The 16937-nt window shown below is 46.8% G+C and overlaps 2 protein-coding genes across 2 annotated transcripts; both read right to left on the reverse strand.

The window, feature by feature from the left end:
* Window positions 1–4508: 4508 nt before the first annotated feature.
* LOC141509006 (nonsense-mediated mRNA decay factor SMG5-like) lies at window positions 4509–7961 on the reverse strand. Its single transcript, XM_074218168.1, has one exon. It carries the CDS (start codon window positions 7959–7961, stop codon window positions 4509–4511), a length of 3453 nt encoding a protein of 1150 aa, XP_074074269.1.
* Window positions 7962–12578: 4617 nt separating this feature from the next.
* On the reverse strand, window positions 12579–16031 carry LOC141509011 (nonsense-mediated mRNA decay factor SMG5-like). Its single transcript, XM_074218180.1, has one exon. It carries the CDS (start codon window positions 16029–16031, stop codon window positions 12579–12581), a length of 3453 nt encoding a protein of 1150 aa, XP_074074281.1.
* Window positions 16032–16937: the final 906 nt, after the last annotated feature.

The raw sequence follows: 16937 nt of genomic DNA on the forward strand, positions 1-16937 counted from the left end.
GGGGGACTGACACATGAATTAATCAATGAAATGTTTTTGCAATGTAAACAGCACAAAAATAAAATGTATTTGAATGCTAATTAGATTACCTTCCCTATCCCCCACAAAATAAAGGTAAGGTATCTTTTATTTTACAAAATGGTTTGGAAGCAGAAAAGAGTGGAAAATGGAAACAAATGGATAAGACTAATAGAATAATCCAGGTTGGTGATAATTAAAGTCCATTTTAAAGTGATGTTGAAAGGAAATGGAATAGAGATCACAATTCCAGTATATAGATGTCTTTATTACCCTCCTATCTCTTACTTCCTTAATAAAAACCAAATATTTTTATATGATTTCAGGTTTATACTAAGTGGAACTTCTTGAGAGGAAGACTGTTTAAGGATTATTGTTGCCATTGTGAAGATCAGAAAATTTGATCTTAAGAAGGAGAGCAAACTAAGCATTTTGCAAAAGATAAGTGATCAAAAGGATTTAGTTCTCAAAAGTTCTCAAAATAATTGCAAATTATTAACAGCCATCAGTGAGACTGTTCCCTGCCAGTAATAAAAAAAAGAAAGGCAAATCAAAACAAGTCTGAAGTTTTACCTCACAACAGAAATAGCAAAGCCAGTGTTGGAAGGGTAGAAAAAGGCACATCTGAAGGATTATAGGTAAAGTCATAAATTGGTACAATTTTGGAAAGCAATTTGGAATTATGCAAAAAATTATTAAATTATTTATATCTTTTCACTCAGAAATTTATTCCACTACTTTGCATCTTTTCAAAGATTTAAAAAAGAGTCCATATAAACATTTGTAGCCCAAACTATTTGTAGCAGCAATTTTTGTGGTAACAGAAAAGTAGAAACAAAGCATGTGCCCAGAAAGTGCAGAGAATAGCTAAAAAAGTTACTGTAGAGAAATATAATGGATTATTAGGAAGCAGGGTACAATGAGTTTGGAACAGGAAACAGCTTGCATAAAACAAGACATCTAGCCTTGAGTCTGAACCATTCTGTCATTGCTCCTGAGATCTAAATAAAGACAGTCCAGGACCCAGAACTCAGGAATATTGGGAATAATAGTATTCTCCCAGGTAATCATACCTACTTTCAGATCAGAATACACAACATCATTCTAGGGATCATTTCCCATAGATCAGTTTTCTCCACTAACTGTCAACCATCAAAAAGCTGAAGCATCATGAGCCCAGAAGAAGAATGAAAAGTTGGCAGTCAAACCATCACCAGTATTATTCCCAAGACACAGAGAGAATTAATCCAGAACTCTAGAACCCTAGACCCAATATTCTTAGAAATAGCAATGTCCCCCAAACCAGCAATTCTGTTTCCAATCTGGGCCCTACAACCCTTAAGGAAGAGAGAAGTAATTATGCAGATGGGGTACTCCTTCTTTTGCTCATTAATACCATCTGCTAATCAACTACTGTATATGAATTAAAGAGTCCAAGAGTCCTAGGAGTACTTTTTCCCCCAAAGACTCAAACTCTTTTGGTGAAAACAATTATCATAAATCCTAGCTAGACTAGACACTGGAAATACCTCCAGGTGCCAGTGAGCTCCAATTCAGTGGGAACCTTGATAAATGATGAATAGTGGTGACATCATACCAAGGAAAGGGAGTAATTTAAGAAGAGGGGAAGATTCTGTAATGAAAAATGTGAGATGAATTCTGGATATGATGAATTTGAAGTTGGAACAAGGATATCTTCAAAAAAATAGAAAATTGAGACATGAAAGTCAGCACTATGTTCTAAAAGGAAGATTTAATTCAGGAATCATAAAAGAGGGAAAATCATTGAACCTGTTACACCTGAATATAATCATGAAAGTATATTGTGTAGAGAAATGGTGATGCTCTTCAAAATCCCTCATCCCAGACCCTGGAAGAAAATCTTTTGACAAGCAGGATTCTATGAAGTTCTGAATGATAAGCCTAAGCTTCCCTTCCTTGTCCATGACAAATACTTTGTCTCTATGATTCTCTCACTTTTTCTTTCATTTACTTTTTTTCTAAAACTCATTTCAATTTTACCCTTACAAGCCTTTGACTATCCATTATGCCACTGATTCTTCATGGACACATTGAAATAACTCTTTGAAGTTACCCCCAATCAAATAACTTGAACTGTAAGATACTAAAAAGAGATAAACTACACTTCTGCTTGCTTTCCATGTCCAGGTCCTGCCCTTTATCTGCCTAACTCTCTCTGTCTCTCTCTGTCTCTGTTTCTCTCTCTCCACTCTCTCTCTCTCTCTCTCTCTCTCTCTCTCTCTCTCTCTCTCTCTCTCTCTCTCTCTGAATTGTGCTGAGCAACAGACCCACAGATTGCTTTCCCTGGACTTGGGAAGTCTTTATCCCTATAACTCATTCCTTTTCTTTCACTCTCTTTCTCTGTTTTTCAGTTTAGCTTTCTGTCTCTTGCTTCCTGCCTCCCATTTCCAGTGTTCCCTTCCAAGCCTTTCATCAACCTTTAGTTCCATTGATTCTACTTGAGCTCATTAAAATTCCTCAGGCAACCCAGCCCAATACAATTAACTGGACCTGCAGGATTCTATCAATGGCCAAACAACAACCCCACCACTGCTGGCCTCCTGTGTCGTTGTCCTACACTTGACCTGCATAACTCTCTCCCTTTTCCTACCTCTCAATCTCTCACTTGTTCTTTCTATTTCCTTCCCATTTCAATTTGAACTCTGCAGGTTCCTGAATATCCCTTAGATCCATTCCTACTGGTTGGGCTCATTTTGGCTCCTCACCCAACAGATGGGATCCAAAACCCATTCAGGGAGTAGAATTCTACAAGTTGCCCTCCAGTTTGCCTTGCATGGCCTTGGGAATTACTTGCTCCCTATAACTCTGGCCTTTCCTTTCACTCTCTGTCTTTCTCAGCTCACCTTTCTGTCTCTTCCTTGCTGTCCTCCATTTGCATTTTCCCTTCCAAGGCTTTCACCACTCTTTAGCTCCTTGGATCCTGCTGGGATCATTGAAGTTCCTTATGCAAGGGCCCCCAATTACATAAATTTGACCTATGGGAAACTTCAAAGTCGTCCAGAAAAACCCTACTGCCTGCCTTTTGGTTCTAGGTGACACACTTCACCTGCATAAGGATCTCACTTTCTCTTCTTATGTCTCACTCTCACTGTTTCTTTCTTCCTCCCTAGTATTTCAATAGGACCTCTCCAGGTTTCTGGCCCTCCATTTCAATCCATTCATTCTGTTTGTGCTCCTGAAAGTGTCTCAACCCCAAGGGCCCCATCCAGGAACCTTTCCAGAAGGAGGATTCTACAAAGTGCCAAACAGCAGGTCTACAAGGTGCCTTTTTAGGGCCACTGAGGCATTTTATCTCCAGAACTCTCTCCTGGCATGACTTAACCGAAAAATCCTTTGGTTCTGCTTGGCCTCCTTCAAATGCCTCCCCCAATGAAGCCCAAGAAGAAAAACCTTGTGATCTACATGATTCTTCATAGTGCTCAACAAAAGTCTTGCCTTCCTTAAGCAAATGAGGCACTTTAAGTGTATAACTCTCTTTCTCTGGCTCTCTCTAACTTTCTGCCTTTCTCTTTCTTCATCCCACCCAATTCAATTTGTGTTGTCCACCTTCCTTTAGAAACCTTCCTTCAAGTCGGTTCAGCAAAATTTCTGTAACTACTTCCTATCAGAACACTGTCAAACAATTTTCAGCAGCAATTTCATAAACTATGAGCAACTCTCAATGCTGAGTCATGCGAATGAAGCTGAGCACTGCAACGATCTCAGAAAATTCCAAAGGCTGGTAAAGGAATCCTATTGTTCTGTTGACCAGCATCGGAGACAATTGCAAAGGACTCATGGGAAAAGTACTTTCATCTCCGGACAAAGAAAAGATGGATGAGGAGTGCAGAGCATCATTTCATGCTTTTGTTTTCTTTTACTTTGAGAAGTTTGGTGAGCACTGAGAATCGATTTTTGCCTTGGAAATTTAGCTATTTTCACAAATACATCATGAGATAGAGAGAGTTTTCAACTCACCTTTTCAACAAGTTGTTCTCCATTGACCCTTTCTTCCCTCCACCTTTAGATACCAAGTCAATTCACGTGACTTACACCACAGCATAGGATTCAATAAAAACCATCTGTTCCTAAATAGAATTACTTGTGTATATTTATAAAGGAATGTCTGTCATTGTGTGTATTTGTGTGATTAGGTATTCCTTAGTGTGTGTCATCTGTTTATGTGTGTGTGTTTGTGAGTGCGTTTGTGTGTGTGTGCGTGTGTCAGAGAGAGAGAGAGACAGAGAGGGAGGGGAGAGAGAGAGAGAGAAAGAGGCAGAGAGACAGACAGAGAGAGAGAGAGAGAGAGAGAGAGAGAGAGAGAGAGAGAGAGAGAGAGAGAGAGAGAGAGAGAGAGAGAGAGATTTCTCGGACATTGCTTGTTTCTTTATGTTTTGGTTTTGTTCATAGCAAGAAGAATTTCAGGTGAATGACATCTCCTGGCCCAAGGCCAGATTGGGCTATGTCTTTCAGCTCAAATCCTTCCAGTGATGATAGAAGGGTAGGATGTGTTGAATGGCCACCCCTGCTCTGTGAGCAGCCCAAAAAGCCTGTTTCAGGGAAGGTGAGAAAGTGTTGGGATCCCCGAAGCTAAGGGCTGTGAGGATGGTCACCATGCCTCTGACATCTTCAGCTTCTGGCCCAGCAAGGTCCATGAGGTCTTGGTAAGAGAAGAGAATCCCCCAGAGGTTCCTGGCGGGAAGATGAGCTGATTCTATCTCTGCTTCAGTACACTTCTCCCTAACTCGTACCTGGCACCTCAAGTACGGGTTCCTGTTCTTCAGTTCTTCTTCCAAGAACCTGAGGGCATGGCGAGGAAGGGCTTGCTTCTTGCTTCTGTCCAAGTCATCAATCACAAGCCTGGGGATAAGGATGAGGAACCTGCCACTCCTGGCCATCTCTCTTACGAGAGAAAGGTAATGGCAGAGGGCCAGACTGTCTAGGATGAGGTAAGGTGAAAGGGCCACGTGAGCTTGGAGGAGCTGCAAGTGTCTCTCCATGAGTTCCAATTCCTTCTGCAGCTGCTGATGTACCACGATGTCTTTGATGCAGGTCCGTGTCCCTCCTTCTGCAGTCTGCTTTTGGGAAGGAGTGTTGACCTCCAGGGCTATCTGGACGAAGAGGCCCTGGGTACGGTCAAAGCGGATGAGGCTGGTGGGCAGCTGGGCAGCATGCTGCCCCAAGGTGCGGAGGGTGCAGGCCCGGAGAGCGGCCTCCTCCCTGGAGGAAGCAAGAGGCATGTCCAGGTCAAAGTCCAACCTGGGGTGGGCAGCCTGGGAGGGGAGGAGCCTGTGCAGAATGACATCCTCTGGGAGAGGCCAGATTTTGGGGGGCACTGCTTGCTGGAAAACAGGCAGCAATTCCCGGAGCCAGGGGGCCAAGCCCAGGGAGGGGTTGCCAAGCTCCTCTGCTGTGGGCATCAGGTTCAGCACCACTAACAGGTCCCTCCACAAGCCTGGGCATGTGTGCATGCTAAGGACTGTGAGGGTCTGCTCTGTGCAGAGCCACTGCAGGATGACCTTGACAGTGGGTAGCAGGCTCTCTCCAGAGACAACCTGCAGCTTCTCTTGCAGCTTCAGGAGCTTGGCCTGGGACTCCTCCCTGCTGGGTCTCCCATCTGCCTTGGCTTCTGAAAGGAGGGCCCCCACACTGCCCTCCGTATCGGGGAGGGAACACAGGGAAACGTCCCCCCAGTCCTCACTGTCATCTAAGACCCCATAGGAGTCAGAGGACTCATCCAAGTCAGAGACTTGCATGGGTTCTCTGTCTTCCCAGGAAAGTGCAGGGGGCTGAGTGGAGAAAGGGGGCTGCTGGCCCCTCTCTGACGACCTACTCTGTGCCGAGGCTGGGTCATCAGGGTCCGGCTCTCGGGGCCGCTGTCCCTCTTCGAGCCGGGCCTGGCCAGGCTTCAGCTGGGCTGTTCCTGGACTCCCTGCACGCAGCCTGTTCTGCAGGCCTGCCTGAAGGTGCTCTCTCACCTGGACAACGATGGGAGAGAAGAAAGCCAGGCTGAAGGCCACGGACGTTCTGCTGAGCTCCACGTTGGTCTTCTTTAAGCTGTGCACACTCAAGAGGCAAAGGACCACCATCTGAAAGATGACTTGACTTGGCAAGGGGGAGCCATGCTCCTGTGGCCCTCCCAGCCCCAGGCCAGAGAGGCAGAGCTCAAAGTCCTCCAGGACAACTTCACACAGCCTCTCCAGCCTACTGTCCTTCCTGCCTCCTGGATTCAGGAGGCTCTGGAGATACAAGAAGCTCACCAGCATCCTCTGAATGTCACCCCCTGGCTTGCTCTCTGGACTCAGTTTGCCCTCTGGCCCACCTGCCAGCTGTCTGTGTAGCTTCTCAATTTTGAGATAAAGTTGCTCCAGACCTGACGCTGCTCCCACAGGGGGCACTTTGGAGTGGATGCTGCATTGATAAAAATAGGCAGCCTCCACAAAAGAATCCTTGTCCCCAGACAGAGTGGCCAGGTGGATAAATGGGGATCCCATGTCAGGAATCAGGGCCAGAGCTTTGTAGTAGTAGTTTTCAGCCTGCTTCTCTGCACAGGAACCCAAGAATTCCCTCAAAGCATGGTACAAGTCTCCGATACGCAGTAGACAGCCATGACAGAACTGGCGAGCCCAGGCCATTTCTTCCAGGGAGGGAGACCCTGCCTCCCGGGGAGCAGGACTCACAGGGGAGGGTGGCATCCAGTCCATGTAGCTGTCCAACTTCAGCAAGAAAAATGCTTGCACAGAATAAAACATGCCCTGGTAGAGGTGGACCCCTTGAATCAGGTGATCCAGGAAAGCCCCTTCTGGGCTACACCTATCCATGAGCCATCTCTTGGTCTTCCTGAGCCTTTGCACATCAGCATAGGCCCTTTTCCAGAGCAGGGCTTCAACCTCCATCCCATGATGTCCTGGACTCAGGAAGATGAGTGGAAGGATAAGTTGTTGCATCTGGGCTCTCAGGGCCACACTCTCAGCCTGGAAAACTTCTTGGGGGGCGGTCTCTCTGGCAAGAATGATGTCAAGTTGCTGAGCTGATTGCACCATCTTCAGGAGAAGCTGCTTGGTTTGGCTTAGTTCCATGGTCCCAAAGCACCCTCTGCCTTCTGTCTGGTGGCCGGTGCTGTGAGATCCAAGCCCACCCGGTCCAGAAGCAGTGTAGGCAATGTCCTCCAGGGGAAGGGAGATGGGAGAAAGCAAGTCTCCAAGAGTCTGCCTGGACAAGTGTCTCTGGCCAAGTCTGGAGGAGTCTGTCTCACAGGGTGCTGGAAAGCAATGGGGCTCTGACAGGAGAGCCCACCTCCTTATATAGTCTTTAGAAGGGGGCAGGGCTAAGGCACAGCTAGGCCATTGGCCATCTTGGTGGAGGTAGGAATTCAGGCTGGGAAGCTGCTTGGAGCTCTGCCAGTAGTGGTAGTCAACAGGCATTGAGCCTGCATGAACTTTGAGCCAACGACAACAACTCCACCACAGGCTCCCCACCCCAAAGACTGAACCAAGAGAAAGGAAAACAACTTTGGGTTTGTGCTGGCAAGCTTTGGCAAAGGGAGGAGATGGGGAAAGCTTCAAGTTGCTGGTTCTTTGCTGGAGTTGGAATCCTTTAGTCCTGGAGGAGACCACAAAGAGGATGCTGTTGTGAAAGGAAACAAACGAACAAAGAAACAAAGAAACAAACAAACAAACTCGAAAGCCAGGGAACACTTGGAGGACCTGAGCCAAAGGGAAGGGAGCAGAGTCAGGAGACCAGTAGCCAAAGGCAACAGCAAGATTGCATGAAGATGTACTGTCACTCAATATCTTTCCAAAGGAGAAGGCTGGCGAAACAGAGAAACGACTGACAGAAGCCCAATGTAGACCACAGCATCGTTTTATCCTTTCTGTGGTACTCACTTTGGGGGAGCACTGACACTTGGTTTTCCACTTCATTCATTGATATTTCCAATTCTATGTTGAGATAGTTTGCAACATACCTTTTCCCTAAGTTGGCTCCCTTTGACTCTTCCCTCCATCTTTCCTCAGATGGCAGTTGAGCTCATACAGGATGCTGAAATGCATATTTGTTCCTACAAACTCTAGTTAATTCAGGGACATGAGTTGAGGTTGTCCGATTTGGTTTTATCACTCGGGATTCGGAGGGTCTGATTTTAGCTTCTGCTTTGTTTCACAACATGATGAGTGTCAGCTGAGTGAAATGTCAGTCCTTCTGGCTGAGAAAGGCTCCATCTCCTTTCAGGGCCATTCAGTGATCATAAGAAATTCCAAAGAGAATGCTTTCAGAAAAACCCGTGTAGACTTGTAGGTCGTGGGCCGAGGTGAATCGGGCACAATCAGGAGAACATTAGACACGGTAAACGGCAAAACGATGCACTGCTGAACTTCCAATGACTTAGCGATTCTCAGCAATAGGAGGAACCGAGACAATTCCAAAGGACACCTGGTGAAAGATGCTTTCATCCAGTGAAAGCAGGGATGCAATGTGAATGCGGATCAAAGCATACAATGGGGCTTTGTATTGTACTCTCGGGATTTGGTGGAGCACAGAGACTTTAGTACTGACTTTATCAAGAGATGGACTGTTTTCCAAATATCTGCAATGTGAGCATTCAACATACCTGTTGCTAAAGTTCTCTTCCTTTGACCCTCTACCTCCCTCACCCTAAAAATGTCAAGTCCATTCTTACAGAAAGAACCTGGCTGACTGAGTTGCCCTTTTCTGTTTTGTTTCTAACTTTGGAGATTTTTGCTGTGTGCTTTGCTTAACAAGAAGATTTCCGGAGAATGACACGTTCTCAACTGAGGCTGAAAATGGCTGGGTCTGCTTTCATAGATCATAAGAAATCATCAAGAGAATGCTTTGCGAAAAACGGGGAAGACTGAGAGGAACTGATGCAAAATGATGTGAGCAGAACAGGCACAACGTTAGACACAATAAGCAGCAATTTCATAAATGATGACCAATTGCCAATGACTCAGAATGTCAATGAAGCCGAGCACTGCAAGGATCTCAGAAAATTCCAAAGGCTGGAGAAGGAATCCTATTGTTCTGTTGACCAGCATTGGAGACAATTGCAAAGGACTCATGGGAAAAAAAAAACTTTCAGCTCCGGAGGAAGAAAAGATGGATGAGGAGTGCAGAGCAGAGCATCATTTTGTGCTTTTGTTTCCTTTTACTTCGAGAATTTTGGTGAGCACTGAGAATCGATTTTTGCATTGGCAATTTAGCTATTTTCACAAATACATCGAGAGAGAATTTTCAACTCATCTTTTCATCAAGTTGTCTTCCATTGACCTTTTCTTCCCTCCACCTTTACATACCAAGTCAATTCAAGTGGCTTACACAACAGCATAGGTTTTCATATCAAAACCATCTGTTCCTCAATATAAATAATTGTCTATATTTATAAAAGAATGTCTGCGATTGTGTGTGTTTGTGTGATTAGGTATTTGGTTATGTTTGTCATCTTTGTTTGTGTGTGTGTGTGTGTGTGTGTGTGTGTGTGTGTGTGAGAGAGAGAGAGAGAGAGAGAGAGAGAGAGAGAGAGAGAGAGAGAGAGAGAGAGAGAGAGAGAGAGATTGAGAAATTTATGGGTCTTTTTATGTTTCTTTACCTTTTGGTCTTAGCAAGAAGAATTTCAGGTGAATGAAATCTGTCCTGCGGGCCAAAATCTCTCATCCCACACCAATAAGAACACCTTTGCACCAGCACAGTTTTATAAAATGCTAAACAATAACCCTATGCATGTCTTCCTTGTTCATGACATGCACATTCTCAATAGTATTCTCTCCCTTTTTCTTTCCTCCACCTTTTTTCCATCTCCCATTTCAAGATACTCTTCCAAGCCTTTGAGTATCCTTTAATTCCATGGCTTCTGCTGGGACTCATTCGAATTCTTCAGGCAAGTGACCCCCATCAAGTAAACTTGTTCTGCAGCATTCTTTTTTTTAAGGTTTTTGCAAGGCAAATGGGGTTAAGGGGCTTGCCCAAGGCCACACAGCTGGTTCATTATTAAGTGTCTGAGGCCGGATTTGAACCCAGGGATTCCTGACTCCAGGGCTGGTGCTTCATCCACCACCCTACCTAGATGCCCCTGCAGGAATGTGGAACAAGTTAAAGCACTACCCTTCTACTTGATTTCCATGTCTAGGTCATGCCCTTTATCTGCCTAACTCTCTCTCTCTCTCCCTTTCCCTATCTCCTTTCTTTCTCCTTCCCATTTCAATTGGAACCCTCCAGCTTACTAAGCATCCTTTAGATCCATTCATTATGCTTAGCTTCATTAGGATTCCTCCTCATCAGTGGGGATCCAAAAAACTTGAATGGAGTAGAATGCTGCATTGTGCTGAGCAAGAGACCCACAGATTGTTTTCCCTAGCCTTGGGAAGTCTTTATCCCTATAACTCATTCCTTTTCTTTCACTCTCTTTCTCTGTTTTTCAGTTTAGCTTTCTGTCTCTTGCTTCCTGCCTCCCATTTCCAGTGTTCCCTTCCAAGCCTTTCATCAACCTTTAGTTCCATTGATTCTACTTGAGCTCATTAAAATTCCTCAGGCAACCCAGCCCAATACAATTAACTGGACCTGCAGGATTCTATCAATGGCCAAACAACAACCCCACCACTGCTGGCCTCCTGTGTCTTTGTCCTACACTTGACCTGCATAACTCTCTCCCTTTTCCTACCTCTCAATCTCTCACTTGTTCTTTCTATTTCCTTCCCATTTCAATTTGAACTCTGCAGGTTCCTGAATATCCCTTAGATCCATTCCTACTGGTTGGGCTCATTTTGGCTCCTCACCCAACAGATGGGATCCAAAACCCATTCAGGGAGTAGAATTCTACAAGTTGCCCTCCAGTTTGCCTTGCATGGCCTTGGGAATTACTTGCTCCCTATAACTCTGGCCTTTCCTTTCACTCTCTGTCTTTCTCAGCTCACCTTTCTGTCTCTTCCTTGCTGTCCTCCATTTGCATTTTCCCTTCCAAGGCTTTCACCACCCTTTAGCTCCTTGGATCCTGCTGGGATCATTGAAGTTCCTTATGCAAGGGCCCCCAATTACATAAACTTGACCTATGGGAAACTTCAAAGTCGTCCAGAAAAACCCTACTGCCTGCCTTTTGGTTCTAGGTGACACACTTCACCTGCATAAGGATCTCACTTTCTCTTCTTATGTCTCACTCTCACTGTTTCTTTCTTCCTCCCTAGTATTTCAATAGGACCTCTCCAGGTTTCTGGCCCTCCATTTCAATCCATTCATTCTGTTTGTGCTCCTGAAAGTGTCTCAACCCCAAGGGCCCCATCCAGGAACCTTTCCAGAAGGAGGATTCTACAAAGTGCCAAACAGCAGGTCTACAAGGTGCCTTTTTAGGGCCACTGAGGCATTTTATCTCCAGAACTCTCTCCTGGCATGACTTAACCGAAAAATCCTTTGGTTCTGCTTGGCCTCCTTCAAATGCCTCCCCCAATGAAGCCCAAGAAGAAAAACCTTGTGATCTACATGATTCTTCATAGTGCTCAACAAAAGTCTTGCCTTCCTTAAGCAAATGAGGCACTTTAAGTGTATAACTCTCTTTCTCTGGCTCTCTCTAACTTTCTGCCTTTCTCTTTCTTCATCCCACCCAATTCAATTTGTGTTGTCCACCTTCCTTTAGAAACCTTCCTTCAAGTCGGTTCAGCAAAATTTCTGTAACTACTTCCTATCAGAACACTGTCAAACAATTTTCAGCAGCAATTTCATAAACTATGAGCAACTCTCAATGCTGAGTCATGCGAATGAAGCTGAGCACTGCAACGATCTCAGAAAATTCCAAAGGCTGGTAAAGGAATCCTATTGTTCTGTTGACCAGCATCGGAGACAACTGCAAAGGACTCATGGGAAAAGTACTTTCATCTCCGGACAAAGAAAAGATGGATGAGGAGTGCAGAGCATCATTTCATGCTTTTGTTTTCTTTTACTTTGAGAAGTTTGGTGAGCACTGAGAATCGATTTTTGCCTTGGAAATTTAGCTATTTTCACAAATACATCATGAGATAGAGAGAGTTTTCAACTCACCTTTTCAACAAGTTGTTCTCCATTGACCCTTTCTTCCCTCCACCTTTAGATACCAAGTCAATTCACGTGACTTACACCACAGCATAGGATTCAATAAAAACCATCTGTTCCTAAATAGAATTACTTGTGTATATTTATAAAGGAATGTCTGTCATTGTGTGTATTTGTGTGATTAGGTATTCCTTAGTGTGTGTCATCTGTTTATGTGTGTGTGTTTGTGAGTGCGTATGTGTGTGTGTGCGTGTGTCAGAGAGAGAGAGAGACAGAGAGGGAGGGAGAGAGAGAGAGAGAAAGAGGCAGAGAGACAGACAGAGAGAGAGAGAGAGAGAGAGAGAGAGAGAGAGAGAGAGAGAGAGAGAGAGAGAGAGAGAGAGAGAGAGAGAGAGAGAGAGAGATTTCTCGGACTTTGCATGTTTCTTTATGTTTTGGTTTTGTTCATAGCAAGAAGAATTTCAGGTGAATGACATCTCCTGGCCCAAGGCCAGATTGGGCTATGTCTTTCAGCTCAAATCCTTCCAGTGATGATAGAAGGGTAGGATGTGTTGAATGGCCACCCCTGCTCTGTGAGCAGCCCAAAAAGCCTGTTTCAGGGAAGGTGAGAAAGTGTTGGGATCCCCGAAGCTAAGGGCTGTGAGGATGGTCACCATGCCTCTGACATCTTCAGCTTCTGGCCCAGCAAGGTCCATGAGGTCTTGGTAAGAGAAGAGAATCCCCCAGAGGTTCCTGGCGGGAAGATGAGCTGATTCTATCTCTGCTTCAGTACACTTCTCCCTAACTCGTACCTGGCACCTCAAGTACGGGTTCCTGTTCTTCAGTTCTTCTTCCAAGAACCTGAGGGCATGGCGAGGAAGGGCTTGCTTCTTGCTTCTGTCCAAGTCATCAATCACAAGCCTGGGGATAAGGATGAGGAACCTGCCACTCCTGGCCATCTCTCTTACGAGAGAAAGGTAATGGCAGAGGGCCAGACTGTCTAGGATGAGGTAAGGTGAAAGGGCCACGTGAGCTTGGAGGAGCTGCAAGTGTCTCTCCATGAGTTCCAATTCCTTCTGCAGCTGCTGATGTACCACGATGTCTTTGATGCAGGTCCGTGTCCCTCCTTCTGCAGTCTGCTTTTGGGAAGGAGTGTTGACCTCCAGGGCTATCTGGACGAAGAGGCCCTGGGTAGGGTCAAAGCGGATGAGGCTGGTGGGCAGCTGGGCAGCATGCTGCCCCAAGGTGCGGAGGGTGCAGGCCCGGAGAGCGGCCTCCTCCCTGGAGGAAGCAAGAGGCATGTCCAGGTCAAAGTCCAACCTGGGGTGGGCAGCCTGGGAGGGGAGGAGCCTGTGCAGAATGACATCCTCTGGGAGAGGCCAGATTTTGGGGGGCACTGCTTGCTGGAAAACAGGCAGCAATTCCCGGAGCCAGGGGGCCAAGCCCAGGGAGGGGTTGCCAAGCTCCTCTGCTGTGGGCATCAGGTTCAGCACCACTAACAGGTCCCTCCACAAGCCTGGGCATGTGTGCATGCTAAGGACTGTGAGGGTCTGCTCTGTGCAGAGCCACTGCAGGATGACCTTGACAGTGGGTAGCAGGCTCTCTCCAGAGACAACCTGCAGCTTCTCTTGCAGCTTCAGGAGCTTGGCCTGCGACTCCTCCCTGCTGGGTCTCCCATCTGCCTTGGCTTCTGAAAGGAGGGCCCCCACACTGCCCTCCGTATCAGGGAGGGAACACAGGGAAACGTCCCCCCAGTCCTCACTGTCATCTAAGACCCCATAGGAGTCAGAGGACTCATCCAAGTCAGAGACTTGCATGGGTTCTCTGTCTTCCCAGGAAAGTGCAGGGGGCTGAGTGGAGAAAGGGGGCTGCTGGCCCCTCTCTGACGACCCACTCTGTGCCGAGGCTGGGTCATCAGGGTCCGGCTCTCGGGGCCGCTGTCCCTCTTCGAGCCGGGCCTGGCCAGGCTTCAGCTGGGCTGTTCCTGGACTCCCTGCACGCAGCCTGTTCTGCAGGCCTGCCTGAAGGTGCTCTCTCACCTGGACAACGATGGGAGAGAAGAAAGCCAGGCTGAAGGCCACGGACGTTCTGCTGAGCTCCACGTTGGTCTTCTTTAAGCTGTGCACACTCAAGAGGCAAAGGACCACCATCTGAAAGATGACTTGACTTGGCAAGGGGGAGCCATGCTCCTGTGGCCCTCCCAGCCCCAGGCCAGAGAGGCAGAGCTCAAAGTCCTCCAGGACAACTTCACACAGCCTCTCCAGCCTACTGTCCTTCCTGCCTCCTGGATTCAGGAGGCTCTGGAGATACAAGAAGCTCACCAGCATCCTCTGAATGTCACCCCCTGGCTTGCTCTCTGGACTCAGTTTGCCCTCTGGCCCACCTGCCAGCTGTCTGTGTAGCTTCTCAATTTTGAGATAAAGTTGCTCCAGACCTGACGCTGCTCCCACAGGGGGCACTTTGGAGTGGATGCTGCATTGATAAAAATAGGCAGCCTCCACAAAAGAATCCTTGTCCCCAGACAGAGTGGCCAGGTGGATAAATGGGGATCCCATGTCAGGAATCAGGGCCAGAGCTTTGTAGTAGTAGTTTTCAGCCTGCTTCTCTGCACAGGAACCCAAGAATTCCCTCAAAGCATGGTACAAGTCTCCGATACGCAGTAGACAGCCATGACAGAACTGGCGAGCCCAGGCCATTTCTTCCAGGGAGGGAGACCCTGCCTCCCGGGGAGCAGGACTCACAGGGGAGGGTGGCATCCAGTCCATGTAGCTGTCCAACTTCAGCAAGAAAAATGCTTGCACAGAATAAAACATGCCCTGGTAGAGGTGGACCCCTTGAATCAGGTGATCCAGGAAAGCCCCTTCTGGGCTACACCTATCCATGAGCCATCTCTTGGTCTTCCTGAGCCTTTGCACATCAGCATAGGCCCTTTTCCAGAGCAGGGCTTCAACCTCCATCCCATGATGTCCTGGACTCAGGAAGATGAGTGGAAGGATAAGTTGTTGCATCTGGGCTCTCAGGGCCACACTCTCAGCCTGGAAAACTTCTTGGGGGGCGGTCTCTCTGGCAAGAATGATGTCAAGTTGCTGAGCTGATTGCACCATCTTCAGGAGAAGCTGCTTGGTTTGGCTTAGTTCCATGGTCCCAAAGCACCCTGTGCCTTCTGTCTGGTGGCCGGTGCTGTGAGATCCAAGCCCACCCGGTCCAGAAGCAGTGTAGGCAATGTCCTCCAGGGGAAGGGAGATGGGAGAAAGCAAGTCTCCAAGAGTCTGCCTGGACAAGTGTCTCTGGCCAAGTCTGGAGGAGTCTGTCTCACAGGGTGCTGGAAAGCAATGGGGCTCTGACAGGAGAGCCCACCTCCTTATATAGTCTTTAGAAGGGGGCAGGGCTAAGGCACAGCTAGGCCATTGGCCATCTTGGTGGAGGTAGGAATTCAGGCTGGGAAGCTGCTTGGAGCTCTGCCAGTAGTGGTAGTCAACAGGCATTGAGCCTGCATGAACTTTGAGCCAACGACAACAACTCCACCACAGGCTCCCCACCCCAAAGACTGAACCAAGAGAAAGGAAAACAACTTTGGGTTTGTGCTGGCAAGCTTTGGCAAAGGGAGGAGATGGGGAAAGCTTCAAGTTGCTGGTTCTTTGCTGGAGTTGGAATCCTTTAGTCCTGGAGGAGACCACAAAGAGGATGCTGTTGTGAAAGGAAACAAACGAACAAAGAAACAAACAAACAAACAAACAAACTCGAAAGCCAGGGAACACTTGGAGGACCTGAGCCAAAGGGAAGGGAGCAGAGTCAGGAGACCAGTAGCCAAAGGCAACAGCAAGATTGCATGAAGATGTACTGTCACTCAATATCTTTCCAAAGGAGAAGGCTGGCGAAACAGAGAAACGACTGACAGAAGCCCAATGTAGACCACAGCATGGTTTTATCCTTTCTGTGGTACTCACTTTGGGGGAGCACTGACACTTGGTTTTCCACTTCATTCATTGATATTTCCAATTCTATGTTGAGATAGTTTGCAACATACCTTTTCCCTAAGTTGGCTCCCTTTGACTCTTCCCTCCATCTTTCCTCAGATGGCAGTTGAGCTCATACAGGATGCTGAAATGCATATTTGTTCCTACAAACTCTAGTTAATTCATGGACATGAGTTGAGGTTGTCTGATTTGGTTTTATCACTCGGGATTCGGAGGGTCTGATTTTAGCTTCTGCTTTGTTTCACAACATGATGAGTGTCAGCTGAGTGAAATGTCAGTCCTTCTGGCTGAGAAAGGCTCCATCTCCTTTCAGGGCCATTCAGTGATCATAAGAAATTCCAAAGAGAATGCTTTCAGAAAAACCCGTGTAGACTTGTAGGTCGTGGGCCGAGGTGAATCGGGCACAATCAGGAGAACATTAGACACGGTAAACGGCAAAACGATGCACTGCTGAACTTCCAATGACTTAGCGATTCTCAGCAATAGGAGGAACCGAGACAATTCCAAAGGACACCTGGTGAAAGATGCTTTCATCCAGTGAAAGCAGGGATGCAATGTGAATGCGGATCAAAGCATACAATGGGGCTTTGTATTGTACTCTCGGGATTTGGTGGAGCACAGAGACTTTAGTACTGACTTTATCAAGAGATGGACTGTTTTCCAAATATCTGCAATGTGAGCATTCAACATACCTGTTGCTAAAGTTCTCTTCCTTTGACCCTCTACCTCCCTCACCCTAAAAATGTCAAGTCCATTCTTACAGAAAGAACCTGGCTGACTGAGTTGCCCTTTTCTGTTTTGTTTCTAACTTTGGAGATTTTTGCTGTGTGCTTTGCTTAACAAGAAGATTTCCGGAGAATGACACGTTCTCAACTGAGGCTGAAAATGGCTGGGTCTGCTTTCATAGATCAT

This window comes from Macrotis lagotis, chromosome 1 (assembly GCF_037893015.1).
Source record: "Macrotis lagotis isolate mMagLag1 chromosome 1, bilby.v1.9.chrom.fasta, whole genome shotgun sequence".
Taxonomy (NCBI): Eukaryota; Metazoa; Chordata; class Mammalia; order Peramelemorphia; family Peramelidae; genus Macrotis; species Macrotis lagotis.